Consider the following 20,002-nt stretch of genomic DNA (forward strand, 5'->3'; position numbering starts at 1 on the left):
GGGGGAAGCCGAAACCTACAGGGGCTGGGATCTACGCTCGTACTGTCTCCTCCAACCTCCGGCTCGATCACGACAGTCGGATCATAAGATCGGAATCATCAAATATTATACTTGCAAATAGTCCATAGTGTTCTTGTACATACCCAAAACACTTCTCAAGAATATTATTCAAGGACGAATTCCGATCCCAAACCAATTCTCGTAAATGTACACTCTGACCAGAAATTATTGTAAAACCAATAATATTCTAAGTTTTGTGACGAGGAAAAGTTTCGATAATAAATGAATAATAACATAGGAATGTTAAAACAATGATAAATTATATGAGTAACAAAAATATATAATAGAAACACTAAGCCTAATGATTCGTTTTTCTTGTATTCTTACGAGTAGTCAAAAACCCGGTCAACTTCGGAGAGCTGTAAAACACAGATAAATTAGTGAAATTCAGCAAATGCATAGTGGAAATTATTTGTTAAAATACCTTCTATAAGATTGCTCTGATGTCAATTTATTTTAAAATGATCAGATAAAAAGTTACAAAACCGAAAATAAAATAAAATAAATAAATAAAACCTGTTTGTTATTTTTGTGTAAGCTTATACTAGCCGCTCCTACATATCCAAAAAATAAAATTGCTTCCTCTAAAAAACGCAACCCTAATTGTAACTTTTCAATGGACTACGTGCTGTTTGGAGGTTACTGAACGTTGTCACAGGGAAGCATAGGTGATAGCAAATGTGTGACTACACATAAAAATGGCCTGTTTTTCTTGCGTGTTTCTTTGCTTACAGAACTAATTCCAATAACGCTTATTGATTAAATTGGCGAAAAATGATAAAATATTAAATTGATGAACCAATTTTTATGATGAAATACGTACTTAAGAAATGTTCACGATTGACTTTTACACTGAAGGAATAACATCGTGTAATAAAAATCAAACCCGCAAATTTACAATTTGTGTAAGTAGTGGTGGTAGGACCTCTTGTGAGTCCGCACGGGTAGGTAGCACCACCTCGCCTATTTCTGACGTGAAGCAGTAATGCGTTTCGGTTTCAAGGGTGGGGCAGCCGTTGTAGCTATACTGAGACCTTAGAACTCATATCTCAAGGTGGGTGGCGGCATTTACGTTGTAGATGTCTATGGGCTCCAGTAACCACTTGACACCAGGTGGGCTGTGAGTTCGTCCATCCCTCTAAGCAATAAATAAAAAGTTCATTCAAAGTAATAAAAGGACCGTCTACTGAATATATCTGAACCTCGTTCCCATACATTTCTGTAGTTTTTCCCATTACTACTTACAAAACGGACACGCCTCCAACGCTATTATTACGATTGTAGCTCATAGCTGCATTCGTGGTACAGACTCATAATAGTTATCCATGATTTATTATTGCATTCAGTAAAACCAAGAGTGTCAGTGAGGTCTCACGCGTCCGACATGGCCACAGATAACATAACCGCTTTATTGTACAAAACAAATGATTTGCGTTTGGTAAGTCAATATTTATTTTTAATAACAAAAAAGGACATATATCAACGTTAATAGTAGTACTATTTACATTTAGACTAAAAAAGTTATCTTTTAAATTGCTATTTTTGCTGTAATAAGGAACAAAACTCTGGTTTTAAAGGGTTTTGTTTACAATATAGATTTAGGTTTTTTGATATTGAGGTATTCAGATATAGTGTCAAATAAAGTAGAAATGAAAATCTAAAATAAATACTACACGCGCGTTAATCCACAAAAAAAGTATCGAGATATAAGTTCTAAGGTCTCAGTATAGTTTTACAACGGCTACCCCACCCTTCGAACCGAAACGCATTACTACTTCACGGCGGAAATAAGCGAGGTGGTGGTACCTACCTGTGCAGACTTCCAAGAGGTCCTAGCACCAGTGATTACGCAATCCTTCCTTCGCATCCTTCACCGTGAAAGTCAATCGTGAACATTTGTTGAGTACGTATTTCATTAGAAAAATTGGTACCCGCTTGCGGGATTCGAACACCGGTGCATCGCTTCATACGATTTAACGGAATCTTGAACACTATTTTGACACCCTTCAAAACGTCGGATTAACTCGAAATTTGGCATACGCATACTTATTAAGGACCGATGACAATTCAATACTTTAAAAAAATTGGAAAAAATTGAAATTCAACTAAATAATGTGAAATAAATAATAGTTTAAAAAAACTAAAAAAATACGCTTTTATAGAAAAACCAACTAAAAATAGAAAATAAGTTTTAATGAATTTGAATTATAAATAGTGTATCCCGCCACGCCAGCATAAATGACATCATCCGTCGGGCCCTTGTCAGCGCCGGCGTGCCAGCCATTTTAGAACCGAATGGTTTGGTGCGAAGCGATGGTAAGAGACCAGACGGTATGTCGATAATTCCCTGGAAGATGGGTCGGTCGCTCGTTTGGGATGCGACTTGTGTAGATACCATGGCACCGACACATCTTCCTGGGACTAATTCTAACGCTGGCAGCGCTGCTTCAACGGCTGAAGGCCTCAAACGACGGAAATATGAAAATCTCTCTAAAGATTTCATTTTTGTTCCGTTTGGGGTGGAAACTTTGGGCCCCTGGGGCCCATCTGCTAAAAGCTTTATTAAGGACCTTAAAAAAAAACTTTTTGAGGCCTCGGGAGACCAGAAGGCCGGTACATATTTTGCACAAAGAATTAGCATTGCTATCCAGCGTGGAAATGCTGCCAACCGGCGGTGAGCTAACGCAGATTTTCTATTTATAAGTAGCTTTACCTAAATAATAATTATTTTTTATTTGATTTGTTTTGGTAATTTTAAGAAAATATAATTTAATGTTAAAAAAGCGTGGGGTGCTTTTCAGGCCATTATCAGAATAACCCTTCTAGTCATATCTGTTCATAAAATATTTATAGCTATTGCTAATATATGATGCACTTTTTTTAATTCAAATTTATTAAAATTTATTTTCTATTTTTTAGTTGGATTTTCTATAAAAGTGTATTTTTTAGGTTTTTTAAACTATTATTTATTTTCAATTATATGTCTATGTGTTTTTGTAACAAGGTATATGCAAAAATCACGATGTAAGACGTAGAATCGTAACAAGAAACGATCTCTTACAAACTCTTGACACTTTTGCACTTATGACATGAAAATTAAAGAATTTAAATCATTTTTAAAATAAATATTTCTAACACATTAATCTTTACCTATAATAATAACTATCTGCCAGTAATCTGTTTTCACCTTGGTTGATAGGCGAGCTCATGGGGCTCAGCCTGTGAGGATTTGCTAACGCTGCAAGAGCAGTGCTTCGCTGAATCTACCGGGTCGGAATCGCGACTTGCCTGGAAAATCCGGCGAGAATCACAGTGGATTGCAACTAACCACTAAAACTTGGTCGGGCGTCTACGAAATACACCTAACAGTCTAACTCACATATCAGCCCGCTGAGTTTCTCGCCGTATCCACCTATTCCAGTGAAACTGGAAAGGCCTTCAGGCTACCAGTAATACCTTCTCCCAAAAAAAAACCGGATTCAGAAAACGAAAAGAATCGAAACTTGGACCTCAATGTCGATTCTGATGAATGTTCATAACCATCATTCAATCATCATCTGGCTCTAGCTGTTTTCTACATGATCTTCAAGCTCTATCTTCTCAATATATATTATAATATATTGAGACCTTGAAGTTATGTCTCAAGGTGGTCGTCGACAATCACGTTGAGACCTCGACGGGTCTGCTAATTGCATACAATCAGGTGGGCTTATCCACTAATCTAGAGCAACAAAAGAAGTATTCATTATAATAATAAAAAAAATGTCATATGAAAATTAAAAATCTGATGTATCTAAAAATCGGAAACCTATTAAAGTTTCAGCACTACTAGAACGGCTTCATTCTAGTAGTGTTCTTCAACGTCAACTTGTGATCGGTTTCATTTTTTTTGTCCTACTTAGGTAGCTTAGGCTGATAGCCTTGAGAGGCTATTTTAGTGTAACCTTAACTAGTAGGTGAGCTCACGGGTCTCAAACCGAAGTGATGCTAACACTGACCCTAGCAAGAGCAATGCTTCGCAGAATCTACCGCCGGATCGGAAACGCGACCCACTGAGAAGATCCGGCGAGAAACTCAGTGAGCTAACGGTTTCAAAGGATCGATATCCTTTACATATACATTGAAGCGTGATAATTATTCCCGATAATAATAATTATGTATGCTAAGAAAAGTACCCGACTCTTAATCATTAATAATAGCTCACAGTCTACCATGCTAACTTATAACTCTTCTTTTCTCCACTTTATCCCACTAGGTGTGGTCGGCACAGCAAATTTTTCTCTTCCATTCTCTTCTATCAGCCGTCATCTCAACACTCATTCCTCTCTCTCTCTCTCTCATATCGTCATTCACACACTCCATCCATGTCTTCTTCGGTGGACCTCTTTCCCCTCTACCTGGCGCTACTATTTTCATACATCTCCTAGTCACATGCATCTTCTCTCTACGCATCACATGTCCATACTTGAAGTCGTCGTGGCCTAACGGATAAGACGTCCGGTGCATTCGTGTTGAGCGGTGCACCGGTGTTCGAATATCAGGCGGGTACCAATTTTTCTAATGAAATACGTACTCAAATGTTCACGATTGATTTCCACGGTGAAGGAATAACATCGTGTAATAAAAATGAAACCCGCAAAATTATAATTTGCGTAATTACTGGTGGTAGGACCTCTTGTGGGTCCGCGTGGGTGGGTACCACCACCCTGCCTATTTCTGCCGTGAAGCAGTAATGCGTTTCGGTTTGAAGGGTGGGGCAGCCGTTGTAACTATACTTGAGAGTTGAGACCTTAGAACTTATATCTCAAGGTGGGTGGCCCATTTACGTTGTAGATGTCTATGGACTCCAGTAACCACTTAATACCAGGTGGGCTGTGAGCTCGTCCACCCACCTAAGCAATAAAAAAAAATTAAAAAATACCACGCTAGCCGTCCGCTCTTTAATTTGTTGCTCAGATGTTATAAGTGAATAACTGGCGAAAATAATTGTTTTATAAAGCTGAGTTCTTAATGATAATTAATCTCGTAATTAATCGGAGAAGTCTATACCTAAACTATATATTTTTTTTATTATTTCCTTTAACAATTCCAATTGAATAATATTTTGGTTACAGGTACAAACACCGATCCCTGAAATATCTGATGACGGTAAGTTGAGTACATTAATACAAAATTAAAAATAGGACACGATTACTGAGCTGTTATTCCGACAGGAATACGCCGAAACTAGTATATGTTAGTTGTACATTCAATAATTCTTTTAACAATGATTCAAAATGTATACAATCTTAAATGAACAGATAGATGTACTAAGTAGAAATGTTTTAATGATAAACAATTAAAAAAAAAAGGGGTGCGTGTACATATGTACGCGCGTAAGAAGTTATACTTTATTTTTATTAAATTTATTTCATTTTTTTTAATTTAAATTTTAATCAATTTGAAAAAACATCGATTAAACAATATCCTCAAACACTCATATTGGACATCCCTTTTCTTGACATCGTATAAATTCGGTAATTCTCGGTACGGTTCGGAAAGTTCACCTGCGGCTATATTCAGACTCGCCAAGTTACGTCGGTTGTATTGTAATGAACGATTTAGTGGGCAACTTCATTCTGTTAATTTTGTGTCATTTTTCGCGCATCGTAAAATTTCACTCATCAATTTTTCATATCCTAACGCCTAACCAACGCCTAAAGAAGTATAACTTCAAAAACATGTTTTTCCATATATCAATTCAATATTTTCTCATGTTTTAGCAAGTCTGTTTATTCAATTTAAGTTGAAATATGTCGCAAAATTTAAATATCATAAATGCGAAAATGAACGTGTATTTGTTACGCAATCACGTCTGAAAATCCCTAAACGGCATCATAAAATTTTGAAAACACGTAGTTAGAGGTTCGCTAAATAATAGTCATAGTTTCTGTTGGTCCCCAGAGGTACTGCTGCGCATGGACTGCGTGGGTATCTGCGGGTCAGACATCCAATACTGGCAGAAGGGTCAATGCGGACACTTTGTGCTGCAAGAACCAATGATCATGGGACACGAAGCTTCAGGAGTAGTGGCCAAGGTAAAATAGTGGTAATTTCTTTCAATTTAGACCAATATACTATTTGAAATTTGTTCCTTAATACAGGGTGTATCGGCAGCGAAGACGACTCTACTAATTCTTGAAAACATTAATTTACGATCGTACAACTACAAAATTATTGTTCGCATGACACGCAATGTAACGCAATTAAGAAAACAGCTGACTGTTAACATATGAGCTCGAGCAAACATGGGGTCGTCGTTATTTTCAAAGAACAAGTCTGATTAACTAATCAGACTTGTAACTACTCAGCTCAAAAAAGTGTACTGTAGCATTTTAATTTAATCATAAAAACACTTCGTACACTCCTTCTCCTCCGTGCGTCGTACATAGGCGGCACTGAAAATTTCGGGAATTAACAAAGTGACACAACATTACTTTTTAAAAATGTATTTATTGCTTTTCGAAGTATTCTCCGCGAAATTTGACACATTTTTCCGTACGATGGAACCAATCATTGAAGCAACCATTCCATTCGGAAGTTGGGGTCTCCAAAATGGCCGTTTTGTAGGCGTCCACAGCTTCTTCAGGTGATGAAAATCTCTGTCCACGCAATTTATTCTTTATTTTAGGGAAAGTATAGAAATCATTAGGGCTTAGGTCGGGGCTGTACGGCGGTTGGTCTAATAATTCTATGTTTTCTTGCTCTAAAAACACTTTTGTTCTGTGCGCGGTGTGAGAACTCGCATTGTCGTGATGGAGGATGATGCGGCGGTTGCAGTTCTCTTTACGGAGTTCAGAAACGACCTGTGGCAAACAAATGCTAGCATACCATTCTGCATTAACAGTTATTTGTCCCTCAAGAGGAATAGTCGTAACATGGCCGGTTTTGGAGACAAACGTGGCCACCATTTTTTTTGCAACACTCCGTGAACGAACAATTTTTGTTGGCTTTAACTCATTTTCGAACACCCAAACTCGTGACTGGCTTTTTGCTTCGGGTTCGTACGCGTATATCCAGGATTTGTCACCTGATACAATGTTGTATACAGCATTTGAGGATCCTGTGTGGAATCTTTCGAGAGTTCTGACGCACCAAGTAACGCGAGCCGCTTTTTGCTCTTCACAGAGCGAATGCGGTATCCATCGGGAAAACAACTTTTTTACACCTAATTGTTCATGCAAGATTATTTGTATTTGACTCATGCCAATGTCTAAAGTTACCTGAATTTCGCGGTATGTCACATGTCGATCTTCCTCAATCAGCTTACACACAGCATCAACGTTTTCTTGGGTGACTGCAGTTTTTGGACGACCTTGACGGGGATCATCACTGAGCTTGACACGTCCACGTTGAAACTCAGCAAACCAGCGATAAATTGTGGTTTTGGATGGGGCTTCATCACCAAATGCAGAAATCATCCGGTCAACACACTGTTTTTGTGTTAAACCACGTCGAAAGTCATAATAAATCATCGCTCTTGAATTTTCTCGAGTCAATTCCATTTTCTCAACGACTAAACAAGTTTGACAAAACCTCGTGACAAGACCGAGAATCTTTTTTTAAATAAATAAATGGTATGCCGCCGCCAACTCAGAATCATTAGTTTCTTTCAAACCATAACGTATGTTTTGCGGTAACGATAGCCCGTCCATGCTCTCAATATCTATCTAATTACCAAAGTAATTATCCAAATCTCTAAAATTTGCAAGTTTTATTTTCTTACACGATATTCCGTTTGCAACATAGAAGTCGAGTGTGCATATGTGTGTTCCAGTTTCTTACATAAAAATATAAATGTAGACAATTGCTCATTTAATGGGGAAGGCTCCTGATCCCAAGTTCAGTTTGTGATGTAGTGGAAGATGCTTTTCTCATTATGATGGAGTGTGCGCGGAACGATGATTTGAGACAACAATTATTTGCAAAATATACAGATTTTCGACAAGTTGGAGGTGTAAATTACGTATTAGCCTTTTCGGAATCCGAAATGGCTAAGTCACTTTATAAAATAGTTTTGTTGGGCCTTCAGAGACGATAACAGTTTCCCTTATTTTTTTATATAATTATTTTGTTACTCTCTTTTGTTGCACAATGGAGTGGCATATTCACTAAGTGAATAATCTCCTTAAATAAAAAAAAAAAAAAGTAGACAAAAATTCAATCGTTATAGGTCAAGGTTATTGAAACGAATGAGATGACAGTTGAGAATGAAGTACTTTATTTCTTGGTAATTGACTATGGTACACTACTAGTACATATTGTAACCACTAGATGCCGCTAGTATAAATTAAACTTATTATTTTGATATTAATAAATAAACATATTTTAACAGCACCACTTATCAAAATAATCTAATATCAATTAACAACAAAATCAAGAACAATAACTTGACCTTGACGTTTTTAAACTTTTTGAACTCCTAATAATTTTACTAAATAGTTATGTTTGGCACCACTTAGACTTTTCGTTAATATATCGGCGGGCATCTCAGACGTTGACAGATAAACAATTTTTACAAGCTTATTAGAAACTGCTTCTCGTATAAAATGGTAGCGCACATCTATGTGCTTAGTTCGTTTGTGAAACAAAGCATTTTCCGTCAACTTTTGAGCTCCCTGGTTATCGTTGTAGATTACAACAGTATAATTACAATCAACAATATCTGATAAAATACTTTTTAAATATATTGCTTCTTTACATGCCTCAGCAATGGCCATGTATTCGGCTTCAGTACTTGACAACGCTACTGTTTGTTGCTTCCTGCATTCATAGGATACTACACAGCCTGACAATTTAAAGCAAAAACCTGTGTAGGATTTCCTATCTATACTATTTGAAGCCCAATCAGCATCTACGAAGCCTTCTAAATTACAAGTGTCTTTAGTAAACTTCAAACCGTAAGACTTAGTTTTTTGTAAATATTTTAAAATTCTTTTTGCATGATGCCAATGAACTGAAGTAAAACAATTATTAAATTGGCTAAGATAGCTCACACTGTATGATATATCTGGACGCGTTAATACTGACAAATACATAAGATTTCCTATAAGCTGTTGATAGGGAAACGGTTTGTCAACACATTCTGCCTTATTTAATCTCAAATTACATTCCATTGGAGTATCTTTTGTATTACAATCATTCATATAAAACTTTTTAAGAATTTGTTTTACAAATTGTTCCTGATCAATGGTGATACAATTATTTTCATATTTCACTCGCATGCCTAAACACCTTTTTATTTTACCTAAATCTTTGATTTTAAATTTTGACATTATCTTTTTCTTGAAATCATTAGTCATAGTCTTACTATTAGAAAAAATGAAAAAATCATCAACAAATATTGCAATGATAATCTGCTCATTTTTACATTTTTTACTATACAAACATGGTTCTGAAACTGACTTTACATAATCCATGTCTATTAAATAATCATTTATTCTGGTATTCCATGCCCTAGCAGACTGCTTCAAACCATAAACTGCTTTTTTAAGTTTAAGAACACAATTACTTGGACAATTTAAGCTAGGAGGTGCGTACATGTACACATTTTCTGTTAAAAAACCATTTAAAAATGCTGTAACTACATCAAGATGAAAGATTTCAAAATGAAATTTTACACTTAATGCAAACAGAAGTCTAAGTGTAGAGTATCTAAGCACTGGTGAGTAAGTTTCGTTAAAATCTACTCCATGCTGCTGAGTGTAACCTTTCGCTACAAGTCTAGCTCTATACCTAACACTGTTATTGCTTTCTAGCTTTTTCTTGAACACCCATTTGCACTGTACTACTCTATCTGCCTCCTCTTGTTTAACAATCTCCCACGTTTGGTTCTCTTCAAACGCTTGAAGTTCATCAGACATAGCCTGCTGCCACTTGTCTTTCTCTGGACCGTTGGTAGCTTCATCATAAGTTATGTCTTCAAACCAAGACTCTGGTTCATCTGAAATACAAAGATTGGTAAAACCATACCTTTCAGGAGGTTTCCTGGTACGCTTTTCCACCAATCGAGGCTCTTCTTTCTCAGATAGCTCTTCTTCTTCAGATAATGTCTGATAAGAGTCTCCTTCAGTAGAAGTTGTACTTTTTTCTGAATCATATACATAAGTGGGATCATCCTGATTTGTCAATGTTATTTCACTTTCTTCAGTAGAACTTTCCTCTTGTGCTGACTGCTGTTTTTCTATCTGTCCTTCGTTTATTTCTATTTGAGTAGTATTTGGTTCCATTACAATGACATCTCTGCTGGTACATATTTTTCTAGTTTCTAGGTTATACAATCTGTAGCCTTTCACATTCTCTGGATACCCCACTAATATGAATTGAACTGCTTTCTTGTCCCATTTCAATCTTTTATTTTTAGGAACATGCATCATTACTGGGCTCCCAAATATTCTGACATGACTGAGATCAGGCTTTTGTCCTGTCCATACTTCAATCGGTGTCTTTTGGTCCAAACCTGAAGCCGGTGATCTATTTTTCAAGTATACTGCCGTGTTAACTGCTTCTGCCCAAAAACTTTTATCCAGTTTGGCCTCGAACAATAAACATCTTGCACGTTCAACTATAGTCCTGTTGAAACGTTCGCTGAGACCATTCTGCTCTGGAGTATATGGGTTCGTCTTCTGATGGATAATTCCACTATCTATCAGATAATTTTCCATCATATCTGAAGAAAACTCCCCTCCATTGTCGGTTCTCAATGTTTTTATCTTTGTTCCTTTTTGATTCTCAACCATTTTTTGAAATTCCTTGAAACGCTGTAGAGTCTGATTCTTCTCCTTTATAAAATATACAAAAGCCATCCTGCTAGCATCGTCAACAAACAATAGAAAATATCTTGCCTGTCCAATCGATCGAACCTCCATAGGCCCACACAGATCTGAGTGAACTAAATCTAGCAATTCTGTACTTCTATGGTTTCGTAATTGGAACGGTAAACGACTCTGTTTCCCTTCACAACATACTTGACAGTTGGATTTTTTTATATTAGCCTTCATATCAAACGATATTCCGTCTACAGCACCATTTTTCATCTTCTGCAAATCATTACTATTAATGTGTCCCAATCTTCTGTGCCACTGTTTTGCATCTGTAGTCTGAACTGCTGCTGCCAACACTTTCTCTGATCTTACTGTATTCAACTTATACACACCATTTTGTAGATTTGCTATTCCAATAAGCTCATTTCGTTGATTATGTATATAACATACATCACTTTTGAAAGAAACTTTGTTTCCTCTTGCTATCAACTGGCTTACTGACAATAAGTTTGTTGTTAGATTAGGTATGTATAAAATGTTGTTTACCTTAATATCAAACTGAGAATTATTCACAACAGTAGTAATCTGTGAATTTCCGGCACACACTACTGGCACAGTCATATTATTTGCAACAATAATTTCCTTCATATCGTGTACTTTTCTCACTTGCAATAAGTTTTCTTTGCTTGATGTCATATGAGCACTAGCCCCTGAGTCGATATACCAGTCTTCCCTATTAAATTCACTATGAAAAAAAGCAGCACTAAATGCGTTTACTTGCTTTTCTTTCAATTCAGGACACTGATTCTTAAAATGGCCAATTTTCTTGCACTTGTAGCATTTTATAATCTTTTTTACATTTTGCGTGTAATTTGAAGTTGGTTTTTCAAATTTTTTATTAAAATTTTGATCTACCCTTCGTTTTTGTTTCGACCATAATGCAATTTCTGAGTCATGGTCACCTACCTCAGAACTCATATCAAGCAATTTGGTTTTTATGACATCAGAATTTATGGCAATTCCGGAATGTTCTATTGCCATAATCATCGGAGCAAACTTTTCTGGCAGCCCCGCCAACAGCAATGATCCGATCCATTCCTCATTAATTTCAAACCCTGTACCTTTTAGTCTTTGTGCAGTTTCCACTATCTGACTTACGTAACTTGTCATGGATTCACAATTATCAAGTCGAATGGATATCAGTGTTCGAAGTAGGCTGATTTTTCTTGTGAACCCGCTGTCATCGAATAACTTTTGTAGTTTCTGCCACAAATCCTTGACTTTGGTTTCATTTTTGATGTGCACATATAGCTTGGGATCAATGGTCATGACGAGTTTTGCTTTCGCTTTTCGGTCTTCGGCATGACTCAAATCAACCGGAATGGCGTCGATGTCTATGCCTTCCAAGATAAGAAAGTTTCTTGCTGCGAATGCCCAGTCGTCATAATTTTCGCGTCCTTTTAATTTCGGCACATTTAATAAATAACTACCTGACGACATTATAATTTATTTTCTGATACACGACAAGAATTTATACAAAATTATTTGAAACACTTTTGCACTGGGCCCATAACCTATTGAAACGAATGAGATGACAGTTGAGAATGAAGTACTTTATTTCTTGGTAATTGACTATGGTACACTACTAGTACATATTGTAACCACTAGATGCCGCTAGTATAAATTAAACTTATTATTTTGATATTAATAAATAAACATATTTTAACAAAGGTACACACGATTTTGACGAATTACATATTTAATTAGAGGTACACGGGGTGTAGGTGTCGCAATCGTTCTGGAAGTCGTATTACCGGATAATTTACCCACCTACCCATCTTTATATAAGCGGAGAAAACAATACGTATTTTGTAAGCCTATGTCTGCTTTTAAAAGGTGCATGTTTCGCTAGTTTGCAGCCTAATTAAAACTGAAATTGGACAATCAATTGCACCCGATCGATGAAAGATCTTCCCTTTGTCGTTAACCCAATTCCAAAATATTCCAGTGCCACTCGAAGCTTATCATCAAATGTTTATTTAATTAAGAGAAAGATAAAACGCTTAATAGAAATATTACGACGAAGTAGATAAACATATGTACATACACATAGCTTATCATGATATCGCACAAGAATAATTTAACATTGAACTTATTGAATTTAATTAATTTAACAAGAATTGTCTTGCATGAAGCGTCAAATACGGCTCTCAATTGATCGGTTGTTTAGTAGCTGGCCACAAAATACAAAAATGCGGGATGATATTTTTCGAACCCACGTTTTGAACCGCGCCTACGTGGTCCTTGTGTCCAAGACCTACGTACTCACGGATAAATTTCAAATTCAGATCGCGTTCTAACTTCTTCTCTATGTTAATGAATCTATGTTCTGCTGCTCCATATGAAACAACAAGTTCATAAAAAGGTTGCAACGCATAGTTTATGCTAAATCTTCTTTTCTTATCCCGGGTATAGTCGCGATTAAACAATGTCCCGATAATATGTTATTTGGATGCTGTGATTCGTCGATAAGAATGCTTTCTATCTCGAAGAAAGACCGCGTCTCTTGCTTCAGGCTCCAAAAAGGGCAACAAACGTCTAGAGCGTCTAGAGCTCTATGACCTGAAGTAGAGACCTGACCTGCAATAACGTAACTGAAAAGGGAATGCAATGCCAGCGGCATATCCTTATCTTGTCGCACGAATTTTTCTCCATCATATATTTGAGGAAACAGATCTCTGGCCAGTAGTATATCAATGGGAACCGGTGTACCAAAAGTTGGATCAGCAAGTGAAATATTTTGAAATATACGGATCACATCATCTAAGAGAGACCTAGTTGGTAAAATTTCGGCTATTTTTCTCACTATGACTGCATCTGTGCTAAGATGGGGCTGTTGCACTGACGAAGTTTTATAGTAGAGGTAGTTAGTCCCAGATCTTTAATAGGCTTGGCACCTATCGAAATCACACTTTCTTCGCCCCAGTCCTAACCTTAACGCAAAGTCTTGAGTTATGTATTATTATTCACGGTCCAACTGGTAATAAGCGGTAATCGGGGCCCGGAAGTACCACAACGTCTCGCCACCAAACTTTGAGAAACCTAGTTCTTCACTTGTATATCGGATGCTCCAACTGATAATAAATTGATAAGTGCATGCTTTGTATATTTGTAATTAAATGTAAGTGTTTTATTTTATAACTTTAATGCTCTTAACAGCGTGGGGGGTAAAAAAAAAGAAGATACTTGTTAATCTTTTCAAAGCTTTTCATTTTTCTTTAGAGTACATACTGACTAGACTAAATAGAGGCTATCGTGGCTTCAAAAATAAGATTTCCGGTACCGAAGTCACAAGAGCGTGTCGGAGTAAATACTTATCTAATACGCGTTCTTGAACTACTTCCCTGATGAGGACATAGCATCGTGGAAGAAAACAAATAAGCTTGGCTAATTAGTAAATGTACCATATTGTAAGACCGCACGCGTGGGTACCACCACCGTGCTTATTTCTACCGCAAAGTAGTCATACATTTAGGTTTGGAGGGTGAAACAGCTTAATGCCTCAATAATCCCTTAACAGCAGATGGATTTAAGCATCTGAACAACAAAAGGAACTTCACACTTGGGTAAATTCTGTTGCAGATCGGTTCGAAAGTCAAGAATCTGACAGTTGGTGATCGAGTGGCCATAGAGCCCGGCGTGCCGTGTCGGTACTGCGAGTTCTGTAAGACAGGACGATACCACCTATGCCCCGACATGATCTTCTGCGCCACACCCCCGGCAAACGGAAACCTTGTCAGATATTACAAGCACGCGGCCGATTTTTGCTTCAAGTAAGTACTCGCAAGGAATTGCGTTTTGAAAGTTCCCGTGAGAACAAAGATTGGACAATAAATATTGACATTTTACGTTTATCACAATATGAAGGCATTAAAATCTATTTTCTCTTTCAAACCAAACGAACGAATTTCTATGTAGTACCTACTTAGTCTGGCCATAAATACTGTTACAAAGGAAAACAAAAAAAAAACTATGGCAAATAACATTTATTACTTTTATAGTGTGTTAATATATTACATAAATATAAAACAATTTAAAGTATAAAAAGCTTATCACGCACTCTTTCGATGGGAAAATTTTTCACAGCCAATCGTACGGATTGTTTTAGGGACTCCAAATTATGATAGCGTTTAGAGCAAGCCGTAGTCTCTAAAACCGACCATAAATCATAATCCCGCGGATTAAGATCGGGACTAGACGACGGCCAGTCTTCAGCTCTGATGAAGTCCGAAACGTTCGTTCCCAACCAAGACTATGTAGACCGAGCTTTAGTATCTTGATACACTTGTGCCGATTTTTTGATACCTTTTTCACAAAAGTATGGCCCAGGCACTCCTTCATAGCTAATACCACACCAAACCATCACTGAAGTCGGATAGTGCCCACGTTGCACTCTGTCGACTAATTGGGAAGCTTCCTTAGAGCTTTGAGCATAGACACGGTCATTTTGTTTGTTAAAATGTTGCTCAATTGTAAAAAAATTCTCATCCGTAAACAAAAATTTTCTATGACCTCCCTTTGCGTACCGCTTCAGTAGTTGTTTCGATTTTACCACCCTATTCTGTTTTAAATTATCAGTTAAGAAATGACCAGTACCTACGTCTCTTATAGGCTGCAAGTCCTAAGTCATCTTTTAAAATACGCGACATGGTTCTAGGTGCTATCTTCATCTCCCGAGATAAAATCATTTGCTTTCGGACAGGATTTCTTCGAATTCTTTCCCTTACTGCTTTGACCACCTTTTCGTCGAACACTACGTGGACGGCCAGATCTTTTCTGTCACAAACAGAGGAGGTCTCATTACACCTATTAATAGCCCGGTACACAAACATTTTACTAATACCAAGCGTATGGAGAGTTTTAAAAATTGCATTTGGCTCCATACCTACTTTGTGTAATGCAATCACAGCGATTCGGTTCTCTTTATCACCCCACTCCATTTTAATATCGCAAAATATTGTACAATATATTGGCGCCAAAATGAGAAAGCTCAATGAGCAATCATTTAAAAATGACAGATTCCAAATTCAAATGTAATATTTTGTATATTTTTATAACAGTATTTATGGCCAGACTAATTATATGCAGTCCGACTCTACCTTCACAAGTGCCTCGCCTAAGAGACATTTATTATTTTTGAATCATTGCAAACGCTTGCTCAAACGGTCTTATTTTTTATGTACAGATAGGGTAACATATAGGTAAAGTAGGGTAGCTCATGGTACATCTGGTGTTAAATGGTTACCCATCCATGCGGGCCCACTTACGCCATCCCACCGATAGCGGATAACTCAATATGTAATATGCAAGTTTGATTTTAACGAACAGAGAAAATGTGGTCATAAGTGCTAAAAGTAATTTCTATAAAAATCGTGAACGTATGCTCAAAAATAAAATATTGGACCGCAATTATATTAAGCGTAGGCTTGACAACCGACTTCATTCGCAGGCTTCCTGATCACGTGACCATGGAAGAAGGAGCGCTACTGGAGCCCCTCGCGGTGGGCATTCACGCGTGCAAGAGGGGCGGAGTCTCGGCGGGACACGTGGTGCTGGTATTGGGAGCGGGACCCATCGGTCTCCTTACCATGCTCACAGCTAAAGCCTTTGGAGCACACAAAGTACTCATAATAGGTAGCAATGTTTGTTTGTTAGTAATAGTTTTACCGCGCGGCTTCACTACAATTCCTGCAGTACCTCTCACAGCATGTGTGCATAATTTCATGATAATCGGTTGAATAGTTGAATTATAATTTGCGTAATTACTGGTGGAGGGCCTCTTGTGAGTGCGCGCGGGTAGGTACCACCACCCCGCCTATTTCTGCCGTGAAGCAATAATGCGTTTCGGTTTGAAGGGTGGGGCAGCCGTTGTAACTATACTTGAGACCTTAGAACTTATATCTCAAGGTGGGTGGCGCATTTACGTTGTACATGTCTATGGGCTCCTGTAACCACTTAACACCAGGTGGGCTGTGAGCTCGTCCACCCATCTAAGCAATAAAAAAAATCTGAAAGCGTGACAAACAAACGGCCCACCTGATGGTGAGTGGTTACCGTCGCCCATTTACTTCAGCAATGCCAAGGGCACAGCCAAGCCGCTGCCTACCGTGTTAACCTGGTATTAAGTGGTCACTGGAGCCCATGGAAATCTACAACGTAAATGCGCCACCCACCTTTGAAATCGTTTTCATTCCAGATATTCTTCAGAGCCGTTTGGATTTCGCCAAGTCGTTAGGCGCCGACTACACACTTCTCATAGGCAAGGACTCGAACGAGGCTGAGCTGGTGAGGAAGATTCATGAGATACTGGAGGGACATCCTGACGTGTCGTTCGACGTGAGTGGGGCCCAGACCACCATCAGATTAGCTTTGCTGGTTAGTAGATTTGTTAATTTTAAGCTATTAATTAATTATATAATGATTAATAAAATATTAATAATAAATAACTGGGAACAAATCATGCACAGTTACGCTGACGAAACGGTAGCGGTAGGCAGCGGCTTGGCTCTGCCCTTGGCATTGCTGAAGTCCATGGGCGACGATATCCACCCACCATCAGGTGGGCCGTATGCTCGTCTGCCTACAAGGGCAATAAAAAAAGAAAAAAAAAAACCGTCACCACCGTCATATCGTTAATATGCCCCACCCTTCAAACCGAAACGCATTACTGCTTCACGGCAGAAATAGCCAGGGCGGTGGTACCCACCCGCGCGGACTCACAAGAGGTCCTACCACCAGTAATTACGCAAATTATAATTGTGCGGGTTTGATTTTTATTACACGATGTAATTTACGATTATTCCTTCACCGTGGAAGTCAATCGTGAACATTAATTAAGTAAGTATTTCATAAGAAAAATTGTCACTTGCCAATGGATTTCGAACACCGTTCGTCGCTAAATAATAATAATAAATGCACCGGACGTCTTATTCCTAGGACACGACGACTTCTATAATATGGTCTGGTTTCACTAATAACCAATGTGAACTGTTCGCTAGGCCACCAAGTCTGGCGGCGTGGCGGTGCTGGTCGGCATGGGAGCGCCCGAGCAGACCGTGCCGCTCGCGGGCGCCCTCTCGCGGGAGGTCGACATCCGGGGCATCTTCCGATACGTTAACGAGTAAGTACATAGGTACGTGACACCAGACACGGGCACCATAGTAACACTAGTAAATCGCCATAATGATTTTCTTCATTTTTCATCCTTAAATCAAATTTCTCTTGTAATTGGGAATGCTGTGTATAAGAGAAATGACCCTTCACATATGTATATTTTAAATTATACATTGATTTTTTTTAAATCCTTTATTAAAAATAAAATATAAGATATCTAGTTAATATGTTACTGCCATCTACAGGAGCAACGGAAACTTATTACAAGCCATCTAGTGCCCGACGCCCGTAAACAGAATGTGTATAAGAGAAACCACCTAGCTCGCTTTCTCCCTCTCACTAAGGTCGAGTGGTTCGCGAGACGCCCGGTGTATTTTTTTACTCTCGCTCGTCCTAAATTTTATCTTTTCTCTCTAACCGTAACAAATCTGTCGCGAGTTAAATTTCAACTCTCAACGCACCTAAAGAAGTTTCACTACAAAAACATATCGTTAAATCTTCAGCTACCCCACTGCACTAGCGATGGTAGCGAGTGGGAAAATACACGTGAAGCCGCTGGTCACCCACCACTTCAGCATCGAGGAGAGCCTGGAGGCGTACGAAGTGGCGCGCCAGGGGGCCGGCATCAAGGTCATGATCCACGTCCAGCCGCGAGACACGAACAATACACAAAAGTTCTGAACTATTGCAACTAAATTGTTCTAAAAAGAGTATACAGATTTCAGTAGGTATCATATCGAGGGCTGAAAGGCTTTGGTTTAAGCGGTATTTCGCTTAATACGCCACATTTATCTTTGTGATTAAAGGTGCGTTTTATTTGGTACTAGCATCAACAATTCTATGTTTTTGATTGAACTTCAATTAAGCTTACTACATTTAAATAGCTGAAGAAGTTTTTTTTTTTTGTTATTATATTTTTTCCAAATTTTAAGCTTTAAATGGCTCTTCTGTAAAACTGCAAAAAGTCGCTTTAACCAAATGGCTTTTCACCAGTCAATATAGTGTTCTGTAGCAATTTTTCAAAGGGTAATCAATATGGACATCCCGATATGTACAACAATTGTCATCTCTATTTTAAGAAATAATAAAGATGACAATTCATCTCTATTATATGAAATAATAAAGATGACAATTATGTTATTAATTTCTAAAGAAATATTATCCTGAAATTTAAAGTCAGATGACAATTGCCGATAATTTTTGTGCCAAATTGTAACGAATTTACTTTTCGTGTATAATAAATATTGATATTATAATATAAAAGTGTACGAAACACAGTGATAATTTTTAAATGCAACTGTTTATTGATGTTTTTTAGATATTTATATAAGTTTCAATATAATACTATTAATATAATTTACACAGGGAACGCGCGTTCCCAAAACCGATATAATATTATATGTACTGATACGCTGACATTTAAACAATGCCAATGCTAAAAAATGTTTTTATAATTTGTTAATCTGAAAACCCGTAAACTGTCGTGAAGACTACTGGAGGTCGCCCCCCGCGTCACACATGGGCGTTGACCTCCCCAGTAACTCAATCATTTAATTTATATTTCTGATTTTTTTTGAAAGAAATTTATTCGTATATGTAATAACTACCTGTCGCCAGTCAATTCTTAAGTTTCCTAGCAGAAATCGTGAATTTATAATTTACATTTTATTTATTTTTTGTATGTTAATAAAAAAATGTTAAAAAACAGATCATTCGTTTAAATACCTTAAAGAAACGTGATAATCAAGAGATTTTCAAGTTAGGGTATTTTGCAGCTAAATTCTTCAAAACGATCCTATATTTTTTATAGATTAGGAATAAATGAAAATCCTGCCTTCACCTGTCCATAGAAATACAGTGTATACATTTCTATAATATCTATAAGCATAACTAAAGTCGAACAGAATTTCGTAAGTGTCTATTTAATTAGCTGTAAGAAATTATATAGAATGTCAACTTTTCCTAGT

At 37.5% G+C, this 20,002-nt stretch overlaps 1 protein-coding gene across 1 annotated transcript; it reads left to right on the forward strand.

The window, feature by feature from the left end:
* The first annotated feature begins 1,423 nt into the window (after positions 1–1,423).
* Positions 1,424–19,744, forward strand: LOC114240255 (sorbitol dehydrogenase-like). The gene is made up of 8 exons (XM_089736333.1): positions 1,424–1,498; positions 5,175–5,208; positions 6,004–6,137; positions 14,505–14,695; positions 16,372–16,556; positions 17,119–17,297; positions 17,921–18,042; positions 18,539–19,744. Exons 1-8 carry the CDS (start codon positions 1,445–1,447, stop codon positions 18,714–18,716), a joined length of 1,077 nt encoding a protein of 358 aa, XP_089592459.1. The 5' UTR covers positions 1,424–1,444; the 3' UTR covers positions 18,717–19,744.
* The last annotated feature ends 258 nt before the right edge of the window (positions 19,745–20,002 follow it).

Source organism: Bombyx mandarina, chromosome 21 (genome assembly GCF_030267445.1).
Source record: "Bombyx mandarina strain Sakado chromosome 21, ASM3026744v2".
Classification (NCBI taxonomy): Eukaryota; Metazoa; Arthropoda; class Insecta; order Lepidoptera; family Bombycidae; genus Bombyx; species Bombyx mandarina.

Bases quoted from the DNA above. Each gene is read 5' to 3' on its own strand.
- LOC114240255 (XM_089736333.1), top strand. From the start codon at position 1,445: ATGGCCACAGATAACATAACCGCTTTATTGTACAAAACAAATGATTTG. The intron at 16,557-17,118 runs GTAGCAATGTTT...TTTTCATTCCAG, and splicing joins ACACAAAGTACTCATAATAG to ATATTCTTCAGAGCCGTTTG. The intron at 17,298-17,920 runs GTTAGTAGATTT...ACTGTTCGCTAG, and splicing joins CCATCAGATTAGCTTTGCTG to GCCACCAAGTCTGGCGGCGT.